This window comes from Delphinapterus leucas, chromosome 19 (genome assembly GCF_059928025.1).
Source record: "Delphinapterus leucas isolate spDelLeu-1000000601 "Yukka" chromosome 19, BTC_Dleu_Yukka2, whole genome shotgun sequence".
In the NCBI taxonomy this organism is placed as follows: domain Eukaryota; kingdom Metazoa; phylum Chordata; class Mammalia; order Artiodactyla; family Monodontidae; genus Delphinapterus; species Delphinapterus leucas.
Genome location: NC_143147.1, coordinates 9143312 through 9165053, shown reverse-complemented (window position 1 = coordinate 9165053; position 21742 = coordinate 9143312). Strand labels below are relative to the sequence as shown.

The 21742-nt window shown below is 41.0% G+C and overlaps 1 protein-coding gene across 3 annotated transcripts; it reads left to right on the top strand.

The window, feature by feature from the left end:
* The first annotated feature begins 5171 nt into the window (after positions 1-5171).
* ZNF286A (zinc finger protein 286A) lies at positions 5172-17040 on the top strand. 3 transcript variants are annotated; one of them, XM_022560734.3, is made up of 5 exons: positions 5172-5386; positions 6421-6509; positions 9975-10089; positions 11147-11239; positions 14556-17040. In XM_022560734.3, the coding sequence occupies exons 1-5, from the start codon at positions 5350-5352 to the stop codon at positions 15785-15787; spliced, it is 1566 nt and encodes a 521-aa protein (XP_022416442.1). In that variant the 5' UTR covers positions 5172-5349; the 3' UTR covers positions 15788-17040. The 3 variants fall into 3 exon arrangements, with proteins under 3 accessions (XP_022416442.1, XP_089756435.1, XP_089756434.1); XM_089900309.1 differs by lacking the exon at positions 5172-5386 and having other exon boundaries at positions 5403-6509; positions 14556-15810; positions 16691-17040; XM_089900308.1 differs by lacking the exon at positions 5172-5386 and having other exon boundaries at positions 5403-6509.
* The last annotated feature ends 4702 nt before the right edge of the window (positions 17041-21742 follow it).

The window sequence follows — 21742 nt, the reverse complement described above, 5'->3', positions numbered from 1 at the left end:
TTAACAGATTCAAGAAATAAACTCAACAAAATCCCTGCTGAGACACATCATAATTAAAATTCTGCAAATTAAAGACAAAGAAAAAAATATTGAAAGCAGCAGAGAGAAATGCCACATTACCTACAGAAGAGCACCAATCTGAATGACAGCAGGCTTCTCATTTGAAACCATGAAGGCCAGAAAGAAATGGCACATTTTCAAGTGCTGTCAACTTGAAGGACAAGAACTGTCAACCACGATTGAATATCCAGCTAAACTATCCTTCAGGAATGAAGAGGAAATCCAGACATTCTCAGATGACTGGAAACTAAAAGAATTTGTCACTTAGCAGACTTACCCTTAAAGAATGGCTAAGAGAAGTTCTATCAAAAAATGAATGCTAGAGGAAGGAATCAGGGAGCATCAGTAAAGAAGAAAAATGGAAAGACCAGAAATATGGGCAAATACAATTGACTACACTTATCCTCATGAGTTTTACAAGTATATAATGTTCCTCTTTTGTCCAATATGATGTTTTATCTTGAATCTACTTTTATTAATAATAACATTGTGGTCTGGGTATTCTTTTAATTCATATTTGCCTGGTATATCTTTTGCCATCACTTTGTTTTTAATCTTTCTGTGTTGCTTGGTTTCTGATGTAAAGAACATACTGTTGCATCTTGGGGTTTGTCTTTTGTGGGGGTTTTTTCCATTTGTTTGTTTCTTTTTAATTTAAACTGAAGTTCTCTGCCTTTTGATCAGTAGGTTTGGCCCATTTACATATGTTGTGATAAATGATATAACAGGTCTTATTCTGTGTTTTCCCTTTACCACACTTTCTTGTTTTTTGCTTTCCTCTTGTCCAGTTTTCTATTGAATAATCAATTGTTTTCTTCTGGTTTGAGTGTTATACGTTCTACTTTTATTCTCATGGTACTTGTCCCTAAGTTGTAAAACCCACACCTATGTTTCTTCTCTCCCTATCCATTTATTAAGCTTGTGAATATGTACATCCCCTCTCTAATCAAGACAAGTAACTTACTCTCATTTCTACTTCCCACCCTCTTCCCCACTGGTATCATTAAAATTTTAGTATCCCACTGTTATGTACATGTAGTTGGTGTCACCCTGTCTCACTATCTCTGCTCCTTGATTATTAAGACGATAACAAACTCTTTACTAAAGTATTCTTTTTTTTTTTTTTTTTTTTTTGCGGTACGCGGGCCTCTCACAGTTGTGGCCTCTCCCGCTGCGGAGCACAGGCTCCGGATGCGCAGGCTCAGCGGCCGTGGCTCACGGGCCCAGCCACTCTGCGGCATGTGGGATCTTCCCGGACCGGGGCGCGAACCCGTCTCCCCTGCATCGGCAGGAGGACTCTCAACCACTGCGCCACCAGGGAAGCCCTTTACTAAATTATTCTTATCCTTACTTCCTTTGTATCTTGAAGCATCTCCCTCATTTTTTCTCTTCTTGCTGAAATACTTCCTCCAAGAATATTTCCAAGGTCTTACATGCATAAGAGTATCTATATTTTACCTCATTTACATGATTCTTAAGTAAAATATCAAATTCTAGATTCAAAGTTTTATCTTTTACAATTTGAAGATATCATTACATTTTCTTGTTGCAGTCAGTGCTACTGACAAGTCAGATTTATTTAGTCAATTGTTACTCATTGAGGGGCCACAAAATGCCAGGCACTGCTTTTGACACTTTGGTTTTTGACCCAAGAACTAGACTCAGGCAACTGGAGGCTCCTCACATCCTCCCTGTCCTTGGAATGTACATTCTGCCCACTGTTCCCACAGTAGGAGTTGTTTCAGGGATGCAGCCTTGAGAGAGCAGTGTGTTGTTGAGAACATCTGGACTGAATACGTGATTGAACCCACTTAAGGCCTCTGTGTAAACTTTTAAGACTCTGGTGGTTGGGTGCAGAGATCAACTCGTCTTGTGGCAGGCCCAAGACAAGGCTCGTATCTGAGTTCCCTTATTAATCCTGCCACCTACCAACCTGGATTGTGGTCTGCATCTTTCTTTGGTCTCTCCTTGCCCCCCATATACAAGGGCCACTTTCGAATTTCACCCAGGAAACTCCTGAAGTTGTGAACCAACATTTATGTTGTTAGATTTTATTATAACGTGTAATGTCTTTTCATATATTTCCTGTTTGTCTTTCAATGAGCACTTTCCATCCAAGTTCTTTAACCTTTATTTCTCCATAATTTGTGGTTGTTATTTCTTAAAACATGCTCTCCTGTTTATTCTTTCTTCCCTTCTAGGACTCTCATTATATGAATATCTAGTCAGTTTCGATATTGCTTAACATTCCTTTCACATTTTTCAAGTTTCTATCCCTTCCTGATATCTTATGGCAAAGTAGACTTCCTTGATCCGAGAGTCCAGCTTTCAAATTCACTCTTCAGTTTTACACATTCTGCTAGTCAATAAAAAATTAAATACTACGACAAGTTCTTGCTTAATATTTCTTATGTCCTCCTTTAACTCTTTTAGGATAGCTTTTTAAAAATACATACATTCTAAATGGCCCACTAATTCTGCCTTATCTGTTATAGATCGTTCAAATTATTGTTTTTCTTTTATAGCAATAGAATGCTTCAGATCTTATTTTTTCACTGTGAGTCCACATTCCCCAATCCCAGGATATAAGCTGGTAATGTAGGGACAAAGGGAACCAAAACCCTGGGGTATTTCCTATACCTCCTTCAACTCACTAGGAAGGGAACAAGCTGTGGCTGAATTATATGTATGTATGTGTATGTGGGGAGGGAAAAGGGGGCTTACGGAAATTTGAGTTATTTTCAAAGCAGAGAATCTATGATGTTAAAATTGGGGCAAGACCACTCCCCATTTACCTCCCTCTTCCTACCAGGTGATCTTATCCCACAAGGAACCTCATCGTCCCACCTCTTTTTTGCAATAATCACCTGGCTCACGGTGTGTGTGTTTGTGCATGTATATGTGTGTGAGTGTGTGTATCAGGGTGGGAGAAAGGTGAATAAAAACCTTTGAGGTGGAGCTGCCTGTATCTTGTATTACTATCCACGCCTCTCCCAGACCAGCTCTAAGGTTACCCTGTGTGATGGTGAAAGAGTGGGCAAAGATTTACCTGGGGCAATTTGGGAGTGAACAGAAAGGAGCACCCAAAACAACAGAAAGCACCTCCCTGCAGTCCCCTTGGGCCATCTGGTGCTATCCATTGCTGCTACCATTCCCTCCCCATGTAGACACAAACACACACACACACACACACACACACACACACACCCTGTAGGACCAACTGTAGCCATCTGTCTCCCAGGTCTCCAAACAGTTTTTCAATAGTTTCTCAATCCAACAACCTCCCTCCTTCCAGAGGCATCCAGGTTGGGTTTTGGACAAGGAGCTAGCCACTTACATTAGGATGCTGTGTTAGCTACCTTTTTCTGTATAACAATATTACTACAGACTTAGTGGCTCAAAACAGCATACACTTATTATCTCACGGTATCTGTGGCTAAAGGTCCGGGCACAGCTTAGCTGGGTCCTCTGCAGCCAGCTGTCAAGGTTTCAGCCAGGTCTGGGTTCTCATATGAACTCTACTAGGGATGATCCACTTCCAAGCACCTGGGGGTTGTTGGCAAGGGTTAGGTCCCTACTGGCTGACAATTCCCTGTCATGTGGATTTCCCCAACATTACACTTGCTTCACCAATGCCAGCAAAGAGGATTACCCTAGCAAAACAAGCATTAGAATCATGTCACCTTTGTTATGTTTTATGGGTTAAAAGTGAGTCACAAGTCCTATCCACACTCAGTGGGGGGTGGATTACACACAGGTGTGAATACCAGGAGGCTCAGATGATGAGAACCACATTGGAAAATGAGAACTGGATAAGGGGGTGCCTTCTTGTAGGAACTAAAAATCATCTTTCCCAAAGTTTTTGAAAGCCATTGAAGGGTTAAGTAACATCTTATTCTTGCTTTAGAACGATCACGAGCCAGAACGTGTGACAAACAGATTGGTGGGAAAGCAAACCCGACTTGCAGAAATCAGCTAAGAGACTGGTACTGTAATCCTAGCGAAATGTCGGTGGCTAGAACTAGGGTAATACTGGTGGGAAAAGAGAAAGATGGACAAACTGGAGAATACAAAAAATAGGACTTCGTGATGAACAGATAGCGAGAGTTGAGGATATTCTGCTTCTGGCTTTTGCAAATGGGTTTGTGAGCAGTAATATTATTCACTAAGAAGAAGAGGGACATTTAGACATTTTGAGTTTGGGTGTGTGCAGTAACAGAATTAGAGACGAAACGTGCTCCCTTGAGAGAACACCTCCTTTGATAAATCTAATTTTTATGCTTGCAAATAACCTGTTCCTCAAATTTGTTGAAACTGGTTAAATCTTTTCAACTCCCCTATCTCACACGTGTGTATTTTCAGTATAACAAGTAGCATGCACATCGGTTTGCAAAGTACACCTTTCACATTGATGGCAAAGGATGAGCCTTGGGAGGACAAGAATATGGGGAAAGCCATATACTCTAATATACCTTGCACTGGAGTGACGTGCGTGGGTAGCTTCAGCAGCACCAAGTACAGACACAGCATCTGACCGGCAACAACGCAGCTCTGTGGTTCACGCTCTCGCGTGTCCGCGGGATCCCGCACGAGCTAAGCGACCGCTACTCTCGCGAGAGGTAGGGAGACCGCAGCTGCTTGGATTCCCCAAACCGCGCTACGAGAGCTCCCACCTGCTGAGGAGCGGAGTCCGGCCACTCCCGCGGGCTTCTGGGAATCGTAGTTCCGGGGCCGGACGAGGCCCGCCAGCCTTGCCCTGTGCTTTTGCGCATGCGCGGCCCCGCTGGCCAGAGAAGTTCGTAGCCTTTGTGAGGCCCGGTGTGGGAGGTGAGTTGTTGCTCAGGTGCGGCTCTCCTTGCTCGGCCTCGGCGGTGCCCCCGGGACATTAGTCTGCGCCGAGCCGGGTGGAGTGAGCGCTGGAGAAAGGGGCGTCGAGGGCAGGCACGAGCCCCATCCCCGAAGCCCCGGGGCGCGGGGTGGGCGGGGGCTTGGTCTGCGCGGCGGCCCCTTGGCTGCGGCCCCGGCGCCTTTCCTCCGGCCGCTCGGCCCCCGCGCAGCTCCGAGCGGCAGCGCCAGGCGCGAGCGCCCAGCTTCAGGGATGCTGTCCCGGCTTTCCAGGTGCCAGCCTCGAGGGCCAAGCCGGTTCGGGACGGAGCGAAGCCTTTCGGAGGAGCCCCCCGAGGGGAGGCGGGAAGGAGGACCACGAGGCCTCGGGGCTTCCCGCTCCTCCGCGCGGAGAGGGCTGCGCTGGGGGGAGAGCTGAACCTTCGCGGCCGGGAGGTGGTGACCATGGAGACAGATATGGCCGAAATGCCTGGGAAGAGCGGTGAGGGGGGCCGGTGTTGAACTTGTGCTGGGGGCCGGGCCGAATTCTTCCTCCTGAACGGGAGTCGCTGCTGTCCGGCTCCTTTGTCTGGGGATGGAAGGGCTCTTTGGGTGAGAGTGGAGGGCTTGCTGTGGGATCCCAGCTGGGTGCACAGCGGACCCTCCAAAGACACCCCCAAAATGTGAGCGAAATGTCAGCTTCTGAGGCTTGAGCATAGCCTCGTACTTTGTCTCACACCTTCTTCCTCCTGGGGGATTATACCATCCTAGCCTCATCAGTGGGTCTGACAGTTTAGCTTTTTTTGGTTGGCAAAAGTATTTTCCACTCCTGTTCCTCCACTTTGGACGAAAACCCTTTGGTTTCAGTAGAGCAGATACTTTTGCTTAATAGAGGAGGCACCAGGCAGAGGAGTCAGTGACTGGCTTCCAGTTCTCCTAGAAGTTTGGTCTGTGGCCTCTTATATCAGAATCCACACCCCGCCCCTACCTGTGCTTGTTGGATTTCTAGATTGTACCCCAGTCTCAACTAGTGATAATTATTTAGAGATGGGATCCAGCAAGCTACATTTGGACTAAGCTTGCAGGGTGATTTTTCAGAACCGTTGAGCCTCTGTTCCCCATATTAATTTAATGTAGATTAAGCTCAGAGAAAAACTTATTTTAATTTCCAGATCAGAGAGTGCCGTCTTCCAGGACGTCGTTGTTTCAGGCTCCCTTCAGTTGCAGTGTTTGTAGGGACAACCAGGAGTACGGTGGTGGGAAATTTTTTTTTTAATATTTATTTATTTATTTGGTTGCGGCAGGTAGCCTCCTTAGTTGTGGCTCCAGGGCTCCTTAGTTGTGGCATGCAAACTCTTAGTTGCGGCATGCATGTGGCGTCTAGTTCCCTGACCAGGGATGAAACCGGGGCCCCCTGCATTGGGAGCACGGAGTCTTATCCACTGGGCCACCAGGGAAGTCCCGAGAATTTTAAGCTCATAAATCTGAGTCACAAGATAGATCTAGGCCCTATCATGACTGCTTTCTTGCCCTTAGCTCTGTCTTCCCAGGATTCTCCCTTTTCCCAAGAAAAGAGCACAGAAGAGGGAGAAGTGGCAGCTTTGCGCCTCACAGCCAGATCACAGGTGAGTGAGTCTCTGCTGGTTATTGAAATTCCACCTTATTTCTCGGAGTGCAGACGCACTCCCTTCTTTTTGATGTGGAGCTTCTGTGTCCACTAGAGCTGAATTCTAATTCTAAGAGACAACTCGAGTGACTAAAGGGCTCAGTGGAAAATGTTTTCTGCTTCTTCGTGGTATCTTGTCCGCCTAGTATTTATTATCACTCAGAAGGCGTGGAAGGAGCATTGCTCTTCTTTAGCCCATTAGCTAATTTCTATGCTTGTTATTTGGGAAACGATTTTAAAAGACAATGTGGTGCATACCTCTTAAAATGTATGTTTCACTAGGGGAAACAACATACACATGACTGTTAAGTAGGAATTTAAGAAAACACCTGAAGTGCTGGAGTGAATTATGAACATAGTGAGTACTCAAATAGTTCAAAGGAATGCTGGAAAAGGAAGCCTATAGAAGATTTAAAGAGTTAGAATCCAGCCCAGCAAGATGATGAATGTGGATGTATTTTAGAGGTGAACTGTTACCAAGTTACAACTCAGTTTCCAAACTCTCACTTCCCCAAGGGCAAATACTAAGAATTGCTGAATTTAAGCGGTAGTTGTATATGGGTGATTAGTGTGTTAGTCTCTCAACTTTTTGTATGTCTGAACATCTTTCTTAAACGAAGTTGAGCGGGAGTGTGTGTGTCATACCACATGGTGTGTGTCATACCACACTGTGTGTGTCATACCACAATGCAAAGATTCCTCCACTAGCCTCTCTTTTTGCTACTTTAATCCAAAGTGTGAAAGTGGACATTGCACATTGCTGCCGTTTGTCAACGTGATTTCCCAGGATCCTTGTATACTTGTTTGCCTCCATTGGTTTCTTAAATACCTTACGTGAATATTGAAGACTTTATTAGTCAAGAAGCTTTAAGTTGCACCTGATGAAAACTCGATTCAAACTGGCTTAAGCAAAAAGAGGTATTTATTGACTATTATAAGTGAAAAATCCAGGTCTGGCTAAAATTGAGTTCAGGCAGTGACATTAGAATCTATTTTCTCCATTTCAGTGACCTTTTCTTTTCTTTCTGTGTGTTTTGCAGTCAAGCAGGCTTTTCTTCTCGTGCAGGGTAGCCCCTAACAAATTTAGGCCTACATCTTGCCACGTTGAAGATCATTGAAAAGGGGCATCTTCCCTTCTGGTCGTTCCAGAAGAAGGACTGAGGTTAACTCTATAATGGGTATTAGGCCCATTGTTGGACCATTATTGGCAAATCTGAGTGTGATGATCAGACTAGAAAATATACCTGTACATACACATACAAACACACATCCCACCCATGGGTCAGAGATGGAGTTGTACTACCTGAACTGCATGGACTAAAAGTGGTCAGGCATAGCAGCCGGAGGAAAGTCAGAGTACAGATACCAAAAAAAGGGTGAATGCTTTATACATTTCAGCACATTAATATTAGATTCAAGACTGCTTGTATAGTAGCTTCAGAATTGATTAAACCTTTTATGGAAAGTTTTAAAACTATCCTTTTTGCATTGCATTGGATTTTGTTTGATGCTAATACTGCAACTGTCTTTCTTATTAGAATTTGCCTGGGCTGTTTATCTTTTACTTATTAGACTTTTTTAATAATTAGAGTTTTAATTTTTGCTCATGGTAACCAGGTGAACGGTACAGACGTATATAAATATTAAAGCATATTACCCGTCCTTACTTTCCCAAGTTCAGTCCACCACCTCTCCCTACTGAGGATAACAGTTTGGTGTATATTTTTCCATATGTTTTTGTTGAGCTTGAAGTACTGTATTCAAATATGTAGTATACTATATTTCCTTCCATCCCCCCCTCCATCCCCAACTTTGGGGTTTTGTCTGGATCTCTTTTCTGTAAAGAGGATATGGCTATTTTAAGAAACCTTTTTATAAGAGAAATTAATTTATTCGTATTATTATGATTACTTGTATGTTTCACATTTTTCTTGCTATGTGATTTTTATAATTCTGTTTACTATGCTTTGTTCTTTTGTATTTTTTTGTGCCTTTTGTGCTGTAGTTCGCATTTTTGTTATTCTGATTTTTTTTTTTTCTTTTATGGTTTGGAAGTTAATTTCCACTGTCAGTTTAGCTATAGATATGCAGATTGTAGGATCAAAGTTATTTTTTCTCACAGTATCTTGTCTATTTAGTAGCTGCTTAATGATTTTTACATTTTATTTTCCAAGGATGATTCTTCTATTTTTTAAGTCTCAGATTATTTCCATTTTGAGGAACTTTATTTTGAAATAATTTGAGACTTATAGAAATTTAGCAAGTGGTAGAAAGATTTCTCATATGCTCTCCTTTCAGATTCTCCAAAATTTAGCATTTCACCTCACTTTTATTATTCTTTTTCCAAAATCAGGAAGTTAACATTGGTATAGTACTATAACCTACTGCTCTTATTCAGATTTCCCAGCTGTCTTATTTTTCTTGTTTTTCTTCCCCTTAATTTCTACTTTTATCCTGTAATTCCTTCTGTTTTCCCTAATTTGTTGTTGGGTTCTGTCTCTAATTTGATTTGTATGCTTTGTTCATTTAATTACATTGATTTTCTTTTAATGAAATTGAAGTGTTTCCTCTGAGTACAATTTTAGCCTTATGGCATTGATTTTTGCGTTTTATTTCATTATTATTTTGAAATTTTGATACGTTTTTTCAGTTATCAGTTATTGCTCTTTTCTGTTTTGGAATTTATTAACATTTACTTTGTTACTTTTGCAAGTGCTTCATGAACATTTAAATAGAAGGTGTTCTCTATCCAGTTATAGCATTTGGTATATATTTATTTCAGTAACCTGGAATATTATTCCCATTCTCTATGTCTTTACTTAAAGAGACATGTTCAGTACTGGTATGTGTCTATCTCCATACAGTTTTTGTATTTTATGTCTTGTATAAATAACCCTATGGTGTTTACCCATAAACATTTATATGTGATATCTGTACCCTTAATGAATTTGTTGCTGTCATTTTCCAATTTAATGCATCTTGCCTTGAATTGATTCCGTGCTTCACTGGATTTGGTGCCAGTCTGTTCATTCCATGGTGAGGTCTCACAAGGAGAATTATACAGACACATGCCTTTTTTTCTCTGCCTATATTTTGTTTACTTTGCCAGACTACATTGTTGATTCATTGTTGATTCATGTTTTAACTCGTTCTTCCCCAGAAAAATTAGTCTGTCAGTGGAGAAACCGTGGTCTTGTTTCGTTTGGTTCTCATGTTGAATCTTGGACAGTGTGCCTGGCACATAATTGATACCCAGTGACTTTCCATGGAATGTCCAGGACACATGAGAATGCTTGTCATTTTTCACAGTGATTTCCCCCGTTGAATACATCTACGCATCTACTCCAGGGCCAACAGAAACTGGGGCATGAAAGGGAGGCTGTGGAGTGACAGATGGTGAACAAAAGTATGTTTTGTGTCTTAGGCATCAGTGACATTCAAGGATGTGGCCATGGACTTTACCCCAGAGGAGTGGGGGAGGCTGGATCCTGCACAGAGGGACGTGATGCTGGAGAACTACAGGAACCTCGTCTCACTCTGTAAGGATGGGCTCCTGCCATGACTCAGGCTCCTGCTTATGGGGACATCATTACCTTATTGACAATGAAGTAGCATAACAAAGCCAGTAATCGTAAAATAGTGATTCCTTTGGGCCTAGAGAAAATCTGTTTCTGCTCTGGGTTCTTGGTGAAATGTCTAGGCTTGTTTTGTATCTGGAGTCTTTGGATTCAAGTGACGGAAACCAAATTCACACTAGCTTAAAAGGGAATCAGATATATTGTCAGGAATTTCTTTTATTTACTTATTTTTTAATTACGTGGTATAGCTTGTCCTGATCTCCCTGTGTGGCACAGGTGGCCATTGGCCGCTCTAGGGTTACATTATTCTTCCAGTTAGAGAGCTAAGGAAAAAAAGAAGGCTTCTATCCTGGGAGTTTCAGCAGATAGGGTCACATGTCCATCAGTGAAGCAGTAACTCGAGCCAGGGAGATAGGGTATGCTCTGACCAGTTTGGATACTGTGCCCGCCTCTGGGCGGGGGGAGGTATTTGCATGTGTACACATGTAGACACATGCATGTACACGTATGTGTTCGTATCAGTGGTGGAAGGAACTATGTTAGCTCCTCCCAAACCTCGTATAATAAATTCCCTAAGAAAGGTTCTAGTAGCTGAAGAAGGAAGAAAGGAAAAACATCAGAAGACAGCTAGTCACAGAGTCACAGGCTTGTGGTGCTGCCACTGGGGTCCCACTTCACCCAACTCCTTCCCTGAGCTGAGGACGGGTCTGCAGTATCTCCCCAGAACTCCCACAGTAAACAAGACAAATTCTCTTCTATTTTTTTACAGGCTAAATATTTGTCTTTTCAAATGCATGTAACTCTTTATGAGGCCCAGGCTCTTGCTGCACCTGTTTTAAGGTTCATTTTGAGGCCCCCCGCACCCTTATTCCAAAACTTCCTATGATGTCCTGTCTTTTTTGTGGATCCAGGGATTGGGACCGTGCTCTGGAATAGAGCTTTGTGCCCATCACAAAGAGTTAAGTCCCTTTTCTTTTTTTTCTTTCTTTCTTTCTTTTTTTTCTTTTTCAATGAGCAGGGCTTCCAGTTTCCAAACCTGAGAACCACAATTTGGAGAATGGAAAAGAACCATTGATGCTTGAGAGAAAAGCCCCCAAAAGCAGCTGTTCAGGTGAGTCAGATAGACGGGAATCTTCGGAAAGAATAACCCCACAAGACAGTAAAGAAGTGGCACTCTTCAGTGCTTAAGAAAGAATATAGAAGTGCCAACATGCTTTTAGTTTTTAAATATCTTATTTTAAATTATATTGCATTTTGAATACATACAAAGTCAAGGAAATAAAATAACACTGAGATCAAACACATGCTCACATTTGCTTCATTTGCCTTTTTTCTTTTCCTTTTTGTAATGTAAAATAGATTAAAATGTCATAACTGTACAGTTTTATGAATCTTCCCAAATTGAACACATTCATGTAGCTAGCATCCACATCAGGAAACAACCTTACTAATAAAAAAAATTAAAAAAACACAAACAAAATATAATTAATATACTTTCCAGATAATTGGCTATTCTGATACTACACCAAAGTTGGGCGAGTTGTGGTTTCTTAAAGGTTAGGTGCAAGGTGCATCTGAAACCATATCCATGAATTTTTCCTACTCTTAAAATCTATTGATCTTTTGGGAAATATTGGTTCACTGAGTTATGCATATCTTCCAAATATTGACACAATACATTATGCGATATTTTAAAAACCACAATTTTCAGTGTCACCCCTGACCTTACCAGAAAAGTCTTTAAGTATTAGGAAGCTATCAAGCTCTCAGTGGTAGATAAAAGTTTTCCAAAATTCTAATTTCTGCCCAAAAGCTCACATTTTATCAAATACTGTCAATTGTTTTCCTTGAAGTGACAGGCTCGTTTTTTTTTTCAGTTTTGAGGAAATATCTGCCAAATACCCAACATGGATAACATAGTTTGTCAGTAATTCTTTCAAGTAAAAGTGATGGTCCATGAAAAAAAAAAAAAAAGGCCAGTTCAGCTCTCAAACAGTCTCATGAGTGGTTTTCCTCAAGGCAAGCATCATACTTTGATATGAGCAGACTTGCATTATGAATATTTCCTATTTCATCATCCAGAATATTAAGAAGGCATGTAGTCAAGGTTTAATAAATAAAATTAATTTATTAAGTTAATAATGATTCCTGTTGTTTCCTCAGAAATTTTTACGTGAAACTGGCTTTTTTTTTTTTTTTTTTTTTAACTGAGAGTACATGGTGGGGAAAAATACAACAACTACTAGTACATTTGGTGTCTTGTCCTGATTTGTGCATAAGTTGTGGGCAGTTTTACCACCATCACTTTTGCAACATCAATGCAAATGTCTAGACAATGAAAAAGGCAAATAAGATGTAAGCATTATTCTGAAAATAGTTTTGAACCTACAGACTCCCAGGAGTCCTCAGACCACACTTTGAGGTCACAGCCTCTACATACCTACACTATCCTTGTATCAATTTATGTTTTACTGATTTAACAAACACTTATGTAGCACCGATGCTGTGTCAGAGTTTTAAGTGTTTTATAAATATTTTCATTATGTGTTCCTTAAGGTAGGTGTTGTTTTTATTCCTCATGAGGTAGGTACCGTTATTGCCCCATCTTACAGATAAGGAAACTGAAGTAGAAACGTAAAAAAACATGCCCCAGGTCACACAGCTAGTAAATGGCAGAGCTGGGATTAAATTCATGCATTCTGATTTCAGAGTCCATTGCTCTCAACCACTGTACTCTTCCTAAATGTCCCCTCTCACCTTGGGGCTTCTGTACATGTCATTCCCTCTACCTGGAACACTCACCCCCGTTCTTCTCTACCTGTTACCTGGAACACTCACCCCCGTGCTTCTGTACCTGTTACCGGGAACACTCACCCTGTGCTGCTGTACCTGTTACCTGGAACACTCACCTGAGCCCCAAACCCAATTCAATTTCAGCTCAGTCATTTACCTTCTCAGGGAGGCCTCTCCTCATCCCCCTGGGTTCCCCTTATCATCCTTCACAGCATCATTTGCCTTTTATTTCTTAGTACTTACTGCAGGTGCATTTTTATATGTATTTGTAGATGTTAGACTAAATTTTCTCTCCCTTCATGTACATATGGACTGTGTGTTTTTCCCCAGAGCCTAGCGTATGGTAGACATCCAATAGGTAATCGTTGAATAAATGGATAGAAGAATACATAGATGAAGGAACAGAATTCACTTGGCTGTGTGGAGTGAGGGGCAGATCTAACTTAACTGTCTTTTGAATGTTTAATCACTCACAGGACCATTTGTTGTAAAAACAAATTATCTTTAGTTCACTGACTGAAATACTACCTTTGTATTGTCCTTAATTCCTATATTTACTTGACTTCTGAAATTGCCCTTTTGTTTCATTGGTCTATTTACTTATTCCTTTGAACGAAACTCTTTATTTTAGCTTTATAGTTTCATATTGAATATAAAAATTCTAATAGATTTATAGTAGATATATTCAGAGAGGTTGGCTTCCATCCTTGCTCTCTCTATTCTGGTGTTCTCTCTGTAGGCAATCATTTTTATTAGTATTTCATTTATCTGTTCTTAGTTTTGGAAAATATGACCAAATATGTCTATATATTTGTATCTCCCCTTTTTTCTCCTACACAAAAAGTAGCAGACCATACACACTCCTTCACAGCTTGCTGGGTTTTTTAAGTTTAATGTATCCTGAAGATCACTTCGTAGCAATATGTAGAGATCATTCTCATATTATTTTAAGTTGCACATACTTCATTGTATGTGTACACCATAGTTTAATCAGTTCTTTATAGTATTAAAATATTACTGTATTTTAATATTTGAGATGTTACCAGTCTTTTGCTACCTCAATTAGTGTTGTAATGATTAGCCTTGTTCAGATATAATTTAATGTATCTGCCCTTATATCTTTGGGAGATCACTGATTTTTCAACAGGGACATATTATAAAAGAATTCTTAGGGAAGATTTTAAACTGGAAATGGAATGCGTATTAGGATGTGAGTAGGGTTGGGTAACTGAAAATTTAGAAGTCATCACTGTGCCCTGCACTAAGGTGGTAACTGCCTGGAAGTTTATGACAGCACTTGATATTCTATACAGGTTGTTCCTCCCCTTTCCTGATCTGGGATGCTCATTTCCTGCTCATCTGGTGAAATGGTGCTTCATCTGCATCCCTCCTCCTGTCTTTCTGGTCATCTTTCCCCCATTCTGATTCCTGGGTAGGGTCTGCTGATTTTCTCTGCATCTACTGTGCATTTGTTTCCCTCCATTTGCTTCTCTTTGCAAGTCATCTTCTAAGAGTCAGATCCACTTATTCGTTGAAGCCATGCTCTTCACCTTCATTAACTCTTACCCGTTACAGACCTGCCTTTTTGTTGAACTCAGAAAACAAAGGAAATTTGCATTTCCAATTTGTTTCAGACTCAGAGACTAGACCCGGGAGCAAAGATTCAACTTCAGTGCAAGATTTTTCCAAAGAAGAATCGTGCCAGGTTGCAGTCATAGACAGGCTGACAAGGAATGGTGTCTATGACTCCAACTTGGAAACAACTCTCTCATGTGAAAATCGGTTAGAGAATCAGCAAGGAAATCAGGAGAGATGCTTAAGAGAAATGTTCACCCACATGAATTCACTCCCGGAAGAGAGAGCTCGTGAGCATGGTGTTTACTGGAAAAACTTGAACCAGAAGTCAGTACTTCTCACTCAAGACAGAGTTCCCAAAGGATCCTGTGCCTTCCATACCCTTGAAAAAAGATTGAAACAGAAATCAACCTTAATGAAAAAGCAGAGGACCTACAAAGAGAAGAAACCTCATAAATGTAATGACTGTGGTGAGCTCTTCACTTACCATTCAGTGCTCATTCGACACCAGAGAGTCCATACCGGGGAAAAACCCTACAGCTGCACCGAGTGTGGGAAGTCTTTCAGCCACAGGGCCAACTTAACTAAACATCAGAGAACTCACACTAGAATTCTCTTCGAGTGCAGCGAATGCAAGAAGGCCTTCACAGAAAGCGCATCCCTTGCAATACATCAGAGGATTCACATTGGAGAGAGACCGTATGAGTGCAGTGAGTGTGGGAAAGGCTTTAATCGAAGCACACACCTCGTGCAGCACCAGCTGATCCACACAGGGGTGAAACCTTATGAATGCAACGAGTGTGATAAAGCCTTCATTCATTCTTCAGCACTCATTAAACATCAAAGAACTCACACTGGAGAGAAACCCTATAAATGTCAGGAATGTGGGAAAGCCTTTAGCCACTGCTCATCCCTTACCAAACATCAGAGGGTTCATACCGGAGAAAAACCCTATGAATGTAGTGAATGTGGAAAAACCTTCAGTCAGAGCACACATCTTGTTCAGCATCAGAGAATTCACACCGGAGAGAAACCCTACGAGTGTAATGAATGTGGGAAAACCTTCAGCCGGAGCTCAAATTTTGCTAAACATCAAAGAATTCATATTGGGAAGAAACCATACAAATGTAACGAATGCGGAAAAGCCTTCATTCATTCATCAGCCCTTATTCAACACCAGAGAACTCATACTGGGGAGAAACCATATAGGTGTAACGAATGTGGAAAAAGCTTTAAGTGCAGTTCATCCCTCATCAGACATCAAAGGATTCACACGGAAGAGCAGCCCTGAAAAATGACTGAATGTGAAGAAATGTGAGTTGGTTTTATCGCTGTGTTAAATACCTGAGCATTTTGTGTGGAAGACACATAAACTGCTGTCTGAGGACCAGTTCTGTGTGTATCTAACTCTACTTACATAATACATAGCTTTGAGGCATAAACAGAATGTTCCTTATATCCATTGATTTGATCATTCTGAATGCTTCCAGCCAGGAATCTCATAGGTTGATCCCTAACCCACCCCCCTTGCCCCCCAATACCCTTTTGTGGAAATTCAGAAAATCCTTGGGAGTGGGTAGCAATGCAATCAATGTGAAATCCAGTTCCCCCCTCTTTGTCACATCAAAGCCTGTTATAGCATCTCACTTTGTAAGGACATTCTTATCTGGTAGGTGAGGCAGAGGGCTCATATTCTCATCATTGGGAAGACACAGAGCTATTCCTTTTTGAATCCAAAGTGGAGACCCAGATATACAGAGAATGTCATTTCTTTTACATTAACTATAAAAACTTAAAGGTTAAGAGCTGAAATGTGCTTTGGATTTCCTCCCAACCCCAAAGGCTACTATCTCATTTGATGAATATAAGAGGTCTAAATTATGCTCACGTGGGTTACGCTGAGATTTAGATGATTATTATTCCCCCGCTGGGTACATCTTCACTTTACACTTCCTTGGAAGTTACCCTGAGGTAGAGAAAGAGTCAGAACCTTAACTGTAGTTTTTGATCAAGTCCCTGTTTTCTTATCCTTGGCACTGAATGAATCCTTGGTTTTCTGTAATCACAGTATTAGAGAGATTTCATTTCTTTACCTTATTCTGCTCTCTGTAAAGTATGTTTTGTCACTTGGAGAGAAAGCCCCTGGGATGTGCAGAGTGAAAAGTTGATGGGTTCCATGTGTGGTTACCTATAGGGTCTCGGACAAGAAGAAGAACTGAAGCAGCTTTGAGGCACAAACACCATGTCACATACGGAAGAGAGTCACAGGACAGTGACTTCAGGAGGACAAGCGGCTTCTCCCCCTACCCCGCACCCCGGGAAGAAGTTGTCGTTTCTCAGGCCTCACGTTTACCCACATTTTTTTGTTGTCCTCCTGTATGTTGGTTGGTCTTTGCTGTATCCCCGGGCCCCAAGGAAGGTAGAAAAGGCTTGAAGCCACAGTGATCGATTGACATAAGTTACATGGGTGACCAAAGAACCGTGTGATGGGATTGGAAACAAAAGCAAAAGTTCAAATAAAAATTTAGCAAAACACTATACAAATGTCAGTTTTTATTGTTGCTTTGTTATACGGTGTGAAAAGATTATAGAAAAGATAGAGAGGGAAAGATTAGTTACAGGTTTCTTTCTCCCCTCCTAAATCCTATCCTTGGACATTCAGCAATCAGCCCGCACTCTTCCCCCTACACATTATCCCAGTTACTTCTTATAATTTTTATAGTTTCCTCTGTAGGCCTTAGTTCTATTACTGAGGAAAAGAAGAGGAATAGAGTTTTAAAAAGTGGTGGTAAAAGAGGTCGAAGTCAAGGTCAAGTCTAATCCAGCAACGATGGAAATCAAAACAATAGGAAATGGGACGGGAAGGACTGGGAAGAAAGAGGCTTTGAAAAGAATTTTTAAAAAACAAGAATACATTGAAAGGGGCCGAGGTCTGAGAGGTGAGGGTCGGAGAATGGCTGACACAGGACAAAATAAACAAAATAGAGCTCAGCCCTCTCATCACCTCGATATTCAGATTAACGGTCTGAGGTGGAAGTTGACAAGCTATGGCCTGGACCCACTACCTAGTTCTGTAAATAATGTTTAATTGAAACTGGGCTTCACTCATCATTTACATGTGTTTGGCTGTTTTTGTGCTAAAACAGCAGAGTTGAATAGTTCGAGCAGAGATTACATGTCCCGGAAAATATTTGCTGTTTCTCAACAGGCCAAATGCTTGAGTGAGAAGAAATTCATCTGGGGGCCAATATTTGACTAACCCAAAATCAATGGGTTTGAATTCTGCCACCTCCACTTGGCAATTCTGTGACTTTGGAAAGCTACTTACTGTTTCTGAGCCCCAGTTTGCTTATCTGTAAAATGGGGACAGATCAACCCTCTCTCAAGGCTGTTGTGAGGATAAGACAATGAATGTAAAGAACCTGGCACATAGTTGTATTGAGAGACCTCCTCCGCCTCTCTCATTCGCTTTCTCTCTGTCGTTAGTTTCCAGGAGCCCTCACGTACGCTAAAATCCACAGATGCTCAAGTCCCTTATATTAAATGGTGTAGTACAGTCGGCCCTCCATATCTGTGGCTTTTGCATCCTCAGATTCAACCAACCATGGATGGAAGTTTGGATCCACTGTTGGTTGAATCTGCTGATGCAAAACCCTCGAATACGGAGGGCCGACAGTATTGAAGAAATCCCCGTAAGTGGACCTGAGTAGTTCAAACCCATGCAGTTGGAGGATCCACTGTTACATATATTTTAATGAAGTGGTGAGTCTGTTTTAGGCTACCTGTAACAAAATATCATTGACTAAGTGGCTTATTTATAAACAACCTTCTCACAGTTCCAGACACTGGGAAGTCGAGGATCAAGGCCCTGGCAGATTCAGTGTCTGGTGAGGCCTCCTCCCCAGTTCTCAGATGGCTATCTTTTCACTGTGTCCTATCATGGTGGAAGGGCAGGGGAGCCCTCTGGGGCCTCTTTCATGAGGGCGCTAGTCCCATTCATGGGGGCTCTACCCTCATGACCTCATCACTTCCCAAAGGTCCTGCCTCCAAATACCACCACTTCGGGGATTGGGGTTCCACAGGAATTTGGGGGGGACACAAAGCATTCTGTCTATAGCAAGTGACTAAGCATCAATCAGAAATGACTTAAGAATGAGTGAGTCTTCCACACCTTTACTTACTGATCTAGAGCCGACCATCCTGCTGCCTGGCGTATCGTAGAGAAGGGCTTCACTTCTTTCTGCTGTTGCTTCCATCTGGTGCAGCTCCCTGCACAGCCTCCTGGAGACCTCGTGGAATCTGCCTTTTTTCCTTCTAATTATCACTTAACCAGGAGCCACACCATGGTTCCAGAGACTCAAGTATTGTCATTTAATTAGTGTCAAAGGACTTATTCTAAGCTAGTTTTACTGAGAGCTGTGGCCCTTTGCGTTTCAGTATTTGTTCCTTTTATGCTTGGAGTTCAATCAGTTCTGACTGTGTATTTGTGCTCCCACAGGAATCTTGGAAGTTTTAGTGTTCTGCTTTTCAAATGTTTTTGGTTACGTGTAAACAAAATTTGATTGTTCTTATTGGCCCACTGTCAATAAAGATGTCATTTATATATTTGTTGTCAGAAACTTCTATAACTTGCTTTTAAATTCTCACTTAAGCATATTTTAAGAGGCAAAGAAAAACCAACTATAAAATATCTCCACATCATTCAGGAAACTGATCTCATTTCTAATTGTTCATCTTGGCTTCACAACCTCTGTAGACATGAGCTGGGGGATCACAACCCATGTATCTGCAAGAAGGTGAGAGAGCCAAGGAAGGTCGTTCCTACCAAATGATGCTTGAAGTCCTCAGGCCAAGCACACCCCTTACTTAGGCATACTGGGGAGACAAGGGAGGGGAGAACTTCATGTGAAAAGTACAGTTAAAACTAGGCCAAATATGCTAAAAAACTGATTTAAGGTAAACTTTGAATTACTTTTGGCTTCATCACCCAAGAGTATAAAAACGATAGTATAAGAATATGTTATTCAAACTAGTTGGCAATTAATTAGTTCAATTACCTATTTTAACTCTCTCAAAATTTTTAATTTTATTAAATGAGTTCTCACTTTTTAAAAATTATTACAACAGGATTCAGGTTGGAAGTTCTTTGTCCCTTTCTCCCTTTCCTTACCTAATTCTTTTTGAGGTCCCACCTGGGCTGTCCCTCACCATAGGTTTTATGGTGACAAGGGGGAAGGGTATTCCCCTGTGGTAATATATAAAATGTGGCTTTTGTGGATTACCTTGCAGTTCCAAATAAGGCCCTCAAAAAATTAGATGTTTTTTCCTGCATTGTTGTTCTTTACATTTTTCACGGTGTAACCTGTTATTTTTGAACTGTGTTTGTCCATAAACCAGATAATCTGTCCCTAGATTGAGTTTACTATACATAAAATGTGCACAGAGATAGAGGTAAACGGTCTTTGATCCAGCAGTGCCTGAGTCTCTGGTATCACCCCTTAGAGTCTCCAGATACATGAACTTTTCGAACAACTCAACAGGGTTGAAGAGCTTGGCTTTTTATTTCCAGAGATCTTATTTCAGAGGACTTCATGTGCACATAAGCATCAATATCAAAAATCTTTCATGCCCCCCAAAAGAAAAGGACAGATTTGGGTGAGTTCTAGCTCCTTTATTAGTTTCTAAGTCCTTAGTTCCATCTCCTTTTACATTTAGAGCCATGGATGTGTAACTGCTCAGTTCCAGTCCCATTTCATCACCTGTGAGAGATATAATTGGAAATGGGGGAGGGAAATCTTCTGAGGTTTACCTGATTAGGGGGTGGTGGAGAATTTGCCCATATCTATTCCCATATATTCTAAAGTAGGAGGAATCCTAAGAAGGCATAGACACATGAGGAAAAGGAGGTGGTGTGTGATAATCCCCCTGCCCCACACAGTGAGATCAGAGAAAGATCTCCCAGACTTTCTCCATCACTTAACTAGATTGTAAAGTTAGCAAACTTGCTTTTTAGTGATGTGTAAATTTGAACATCTGCAATCACCATGACCAAGCTATTTTATTTGTAGGTCTATACTTACCTAAAATGTCTATGCATATATACCAAAAGAAACCATCAAGAATGTTCATAGTTGCTTTATTGCTAATAACCCCAAACTGGAAACAAACCAAATGTCCATCAACAGCAAAATTGATAAACGTGAGGTAGTCATTCAAAGCACACACAGAGCACCGAAACGGAAAGAATCTCTCCATGAAACCACACAGATTAATGTCACGAATATAATGCTGAGCAAAAGAAGCCAGACACAGGATAATTCGTACTGTTTGGATCTAAGTACACACATTTATAACACAGGTGATGCTGACGTGTGGTGTTAAAAACTAGATGATCGTTAGCTTTAGCAGGATAGAATGGGTAGTGATTGGGAAGGTCGAGGAGAGGGGCCTCTGAGTTGGTAGTTTTATTCTATTTCATTGTCTTAAACTGTGTTGTAGTTACAAGGGTGTCTTTGCTTCTTGATATAAGCCATTGAGTCGTAGAGTTACGATTTCTGTGCTTATTGGTGTGTATGTTATAAATACTTCACTAATGCATTTGAATCCATTATTGTAATAAGGACAAATAACATAAAGTATAATAAGACTTTGCAATCTTATTTTCATTTCATGAAAACTGGTCACCAGAGGACTCCAAGCTTAAGTGTTGCAACTATAGAGCTTACGTTTATATATACATATATAAATAAATATATATATATAATGTACATAAATATATATATTTAAAGATCCACAACTGTTTGATTTAATGTCATTTGAGTGTAGAAAATCACAGTTATACTTACAGTTTGCTAAATCTATAATCTTTTAGCTGAAAGTTAGCTGGTTAGCCACACCCATCAATGAAACTGCTTTCGCAGAAGAATCCAACCTGTGACAATTGATAGGAACTTTAGAAGTCACTTTTTTTTTTAATTTTTTAAAATTGAAGTACAGTTGATTTACAACGTTGTATTAACTTCTGCTGTACAACCAAGTGATTCAGTTATACATACATATATACTCTTTTTCATATTCTTTTCCATTATGGTTTATCACGGGATATTGAATATAGTTCCCTGTGCTGTACAGGAGCACCTTGTTGTTGATCCATTCTTGATTGTCTATAAAACATGAGATTTCTTAGAACGCAGGCCATCAAACTCTCATTTCAGGTTTTTCCTTCATAGCTTCCTGTGATCCTGGT